We start from the raw sequence: 5,212 nt of genomic DNA, 5'->3' as shown, positions 1-5,212 counted from the left end.
TACATCGGCTTCTGTGACCACTGAAGGACACAGGGAGAGTAACTGCTTCCACATGGCACAGTAACAGCTTGCCCTAGATATAGAATCAGCCTCCTGAGCACTTAAGTTTTCAATTAAGTTTTTGTTCACTCCTCAGACATGGTCTTGTTTTCTCTCAATATCGCAATCCTAGAGAAAAGCTAAAGATATGCTTTTCCTATGGCCAATATGAACTTCTTACTGTGCAAATACAGCAGAAGAAAAGCAGTAATTTTGCCACATACTACAAAAGCTCCTGAAGCTTACTCAAATAAAAAGAAAACCCAACCTCCAATAGTATTACTATTTATTACATAAATAGTAGTATTTTTAAAAATACTTTAGTGTTCTTTGTTTTATCATAGACTCACAGAATAGTTTCTTCCCAAGCTGTGAAAAGCTCTGTTGGATTCAATACAGCACACAGCAAACCTGAGGGAGCAGAACCAGAGCCTCTGTGCAAAGAACTATGCAAGATGAGACACTTTCAACAAGTCTTTCCATTGAAGCGCTCATGCATTAAGACTCCACCTGCACTTTTCTCTCTGAGCTCGGACCTGAAAACTAACAAATTTCTCAGAATTTCTTCTTCCCAATAAGTGCTCACAATCTAAAGGAAAGGAATGAACAATATAATATTTGGAATCTTTTTGTTTGAATCTAATAGGAATCTTTGTGCCCAGATTGAAATCTGCATTTCTCTGTGGACTTACCGTTTGGTTTTGCAGTTGTCTTTTTTCCCCTACCCAAAATGTAAGCATTACAAAAAAGGTCACCAGATGCTTGGAAATACTCCTTGAAATACTTGGATGCTTGGAAATACTCCTCTTGAAAATGTAATCTTTTGGAGTCTTTTAGAGAAAATTCCTATGAATTATTCCTATGAATGAACATAATCCGTACTGAATTCTTACCATGCACAGATCATGCAGGTGCACACAAAATAATAATAATAATAAATAAAAACTCATGATTAAGAAAACAAGTGAGAAATTATTGCTGGATCAGAGTCTGCAAATAGATGTGTGGTTACTCAAATATACAATGCTAAGTATGAGTTTTAGTAAAAGTAACTACACTACCCACAGGACCAATACTAATTCCAATATAAGTAAAAATTAGTCTTTTTTTTTTTGGTAAGGAAATTCTTGTTATCAGAAAAAAATATGGGCAAATTTAAATTTTACCTGGCGAGGGGTCCTCTCTGATTTACTCCTGCACCACTCCCAGTCTGTGAGTTCAGGTTTATGGCTTTCCTCATGGGACAACCGCCTTTCTGAGCCTTCAGAAAAAGTCGCCTTCTCAAAATTTCTGCCCTCCTCTCTCTGAAGGGCTCCCGGTTTGTCGGGAAGGGGGTGGCCGTTGCTCCCCCCTGGCCCCGGGTCCTGCCCGGCACAGGCCCCCACCGACGCGCCCCGGGAGCTGTCCGCCGGGGCCGTGGTGCTGAACGATGCCGTCCCGGAGCTGGGGGCATCGCCGCTCCCACGTCTGGATTCTTTGGAGTTGTGGCAGGCGTAGCTCATCAAGTTGTGACAGGACGTGGGTTCACCATCGTCATCATGGTGGTGGCGGTTTTCATGGGAGATTCTGTAGATTCCATAACCTTGCTGGAATGACAGGTTGAATTTGAAGCTCCTACTTTTGGCTGAGCAGAAAGGGAAGAAACATCATATTAAAAGAGTCAAAACCAAGAAGAAAAATGAGATTGCATAGACAAAGAAAATTACATTCTAGAACATGAAATAAATTATTTAACTATTGATATAAACAGACAATTTTCTATCCATAAAAAGAATTAATTGCTGAGAAGAAAGTCTTTTCAGATGGTATGTTATTATGCTGCCTTCTTAATGAATTCAGAAATTATACATTCCAAAGTTAATGGATTCCCAGAAACTGGTAGATTATCTGCCATTTTCAAAACTACACAATATATGACGTTTTATCGGATACACACAAGAAGAAAATATTTAAATATTGTAATACTTCTTTTTCCTTTGTCTTCTGTTTCCCTGACTAAGTATTATCACAAGATCAAGTTCTTTATGGAAAGAACAAAAGTTGTGTAACAGCAGAGACCGACTGTAGCAGGCAGCATATGCAAGGATTCCTCCAGCTGGTTTTACATGGAGGCCCAGAGCAAAAAGAGGGCTTCAGAATATTCTGGGAAGATTACTAGTGAAGGTCTGGCATGATCTTACACCAGGGTAAGCTTTATAAACAGGTAGGGCAATAATTTTAGGCAAAAACTGTGTAGGAGGTTCTCAGCTTTCAACAAGCAGCATGAAACACAGGCCCCTTCCATAAATCATGTCCTTCACTATTCACTTTTTGGTGTTGCTGTGATTTCTGGTTAGCAGCTACAGTGCAGGTGTACAAACAATAGCTCCTCTCCTCCTTATAATTTGCTTACAATTAGCATGGGTTTTTTTTCCACCATGACATTAAACATATCTAGCATAGCCCATGATTATTAAAAGTCAGATTTTCACAGATACATTTTTCCCAGGGTAGGAAAGGGAATTGAAACTAGGACTCAGAGTTTGTTCGACTCTGCTAAAAGATCCAACTGCGACCTGGGAAAATCAGCCAAGCTGCTGTGTCTCAGTATCTGCTATTTCCATCCAGCTGTCTTACATGAATGTTGTGAGTCTCTTTTATGGTTCTGAATAATGTCTATATAATTCAGGTAAATGATTTCAAGCAGTACAAAGCACTGTTGCTGACACTAACTTTCTGTCCTCACAAGCTACACTCCCGCTCACCACCCTCCCATACTCACTTTTGAGTTCTTCTGAAGGCACTGCATACGAATCCCTCCTGCAATTAATGATACAGCCACAGGGCAAGTAGATCCAGTGTTCAGACAGGACAAACACCGGGGTGACTGTGGCAGCCAGCAGAGGCAGCAGGAAGCTGAGTGTCTCAAATGAAAGGCTTTGAAAACCAGTGATGTGCTGGACAACCATTTGTATCTGAAAGGCAGAGCACTTTGAAATGTAAATCGCTTCAGGCACATGAGAGACTTCCAGGAATAAACAGAACATCTCACTATGAATATGACACAAGTACAAGACACAGGTTGTCATCAGTGCTCGCTGAGCCTAACAATTTTCTTTCTAACGGAATGGAGCAAACACACTGACAGAGGCTCTTCTCATTCTGCATTTCTCAGCTAAACCCTTGCTTAAGCTAAACATCGCTGCCTGAGCACGATTCAAACAAGCAACTCATGAGCCAAGCAACTCAGAAGAGAGTGCTTGGTCTCTTTCACATGGTACTGAGGAACCCCATAGTACTGAGGAACACCAACTGCCAATGGGGAACAGTCGAGAGGACTCAGCATCATGCAGGGCTGTGCTGCAGATGCTCTGTAACGCTCTATTTCCCTTGGGGGAAGCTCAGGTGCACATCATGCGGACAGGGATTGCACTGCTCAGCCCCATGTGCCCAGCTCTCAACAGCCTTTCTAATACACATGAAGGTGCCAGTTCCCAAATACACTTCTTCATGCACAAGGGCAGCACCCCCTCCCACTTCCCCACTCTCTTTCCAATGCTACAGAGATGACAAAGATGCAAGCAAACCTCATTTTCCTAACAAACTCCTAATTTTTAACCAGTCTGGCAAAGGATGTAGCTCCCAGCTGTCAGGAGGGGCAGAAGAGCACAGTATGATGCACAGACTCCATAGCGCTGTACAAATGCTTGTCAGACAGCTGGCAATACAAAAGGGTGAACCTTATTATCCCTGTATTCAAGTGCTACAAATGATGTGATGATAGAGTAACACACTGATGAATCACGCTCTGCGAAGCCTGCTGAAAGCCACTTAAATTCATGTAGTGACACAGACCTGCTTAAAAGCACTTTTGCTGGCGCAAACTACACTGTAAGGAACAACTGCAATGGCGGCTGTTCAGCTATTTCAGTACATGGCATGCCAACTCACACCCCATTTAAATGTAAGCAAACATGACAAAGTAAAGCAATCTGAGATTTACCATCATGGGAAGCCAGAGAATGACTTTTGTCAATGCGAGAATCAGTGAGAACCGCTTCTGGGCAAAGCCAACCGTGCAGCTCCTGCTCTGTATGCTGTTCACACAACGGGGCTCGAGGGCACTGCTTTCAGCCACACCCTTCCTAAAAACCACCTCCAAGCTTGGACACACATTTTGGAAATTCTTCAGGGTTTTATCCACGGGCTCTACTGGTGACAGGGATGGGGTGGCAGTGCTGCAGCCCGCAGGTGTCCCAGGGGTGATGTAACCTTGGGAGATCTCCTGGTAATCAGTGTGTAGTATCTGTTGCCCATCTGAGCACAGCAGCTGGTAAGTTAGAGGGACAGACAGCACCATGAGAAGGCAAAAGCACAGTGAGTAGACGATAAATAAAAACAAGATGTAGGAACTGGCACAGTCGGTGAAGCAGCCCCAGGAGGTGGGGATGTACTTGCCCCAACCACAGAGGGGCAAAATGCAGAGCAGCAAACTGACAATCCAAATGGTGAGGATGGCCCATACCACGCTCACTCGTCGTTTGGAAGTGCTGCAGCTCGTTGTCTCAGTTTTGTTGAGGGTGTAGAAGTTGTAAGAAACTATAAGAGACCCTTTCAGGTTGCTGGAAATGCCCTGGAATAAATATATAAGTGCTGATGTGGTGCACAGAGGCTGGGGGAGGACATCGCTTGACCACTGGGTGAGCATGAAAATAATCACTGGCACAATGCTAATCAAATCATCTATTGACAAAGAGGTCACAATCATTGAAACTGTGGTTCTGGTTTGCATTTGCAGCAGGGAAACTAGTGAATAAATGCTGCCCAGAAGTGCTGTGAAGGCAATGATAAAAGTCAAGCAGAATAGAAAGACATTCAAAGTTCTCTGCTCGCTAGGCTTGTCCATAATGCTATGATTTTCAGTGAAGAAGCTTGTCCTATTGAGTGACAAATTACTAAGCATTACTGACATTGTCCTTGGCAAATTTCTTTCTTTGCCTTCTCACTGACTCTGCAAGTTTTCACTAGCTGCAACCAGCACTGTTAGCTCCACATCACAAGTTTCTTTGTTCCCAGACTCTTCTGTGACATCCGATGAAGAAATATTCAGGTGAAAGCACCCCTGATAACCAGAACAACTCATGTGCTCGAAAAATCAGGCAACAACGGAGTATCAAAGGTGCTGAGAAAAATG

At 43.0% G+C, this 5,212-nt stretch overlaps 1 protein-coding gene across 1 annotated transcript; it reads right to left on the bottom strand.

Annotated features, from left to right (window-relative positions):
• Window positions 1-1,205: 1,205 nt before the first annotated feature.
• GPR149 (G protein-coupled receptor 149) lies at window positions 1,206-4,990 on the bottom strand (the record flags this gene model as incomplete). The annotated part of the gene is made up of 3 exons (XM_010187646.1): window positions 4,022-4,990; window positions 2,801-2,993; window positions 1,206-1,663 (listed from the first exon to the last, which is right to left on the bottom strand). Coding segments are annotated over exons 1-3 (1,620 nt in total), but the record flags the coding sequence as incomplete, so codon positions are not given.
• Between the last annotated feature and the right edge of the window lie 222 nt (window positions 4,991-5,212).

The sequence above is a fragment of the Mesitornis unicolor genome, unplaced genomic scaffold (assembly GCF_000695765.1).
Source record: "Mesitornis unicolor isolate BGI_N332 unplaced genomic scaffold, ASM69576v1 scaffold53806, whole genome shotgun sequence".
Classification (NCBI taxonomy): Eukaryota; Metazoa; Chordata; class Aves; order Mesitornithiformes; family Mesitornithidae; genus Mesitornis; species Mesitornis unicolor.
The sequence above is the reverse complement of the archived record's forward strand: the minus strand, read 5'-3'. Positions and strand labels throughout refer to the sequence as shown.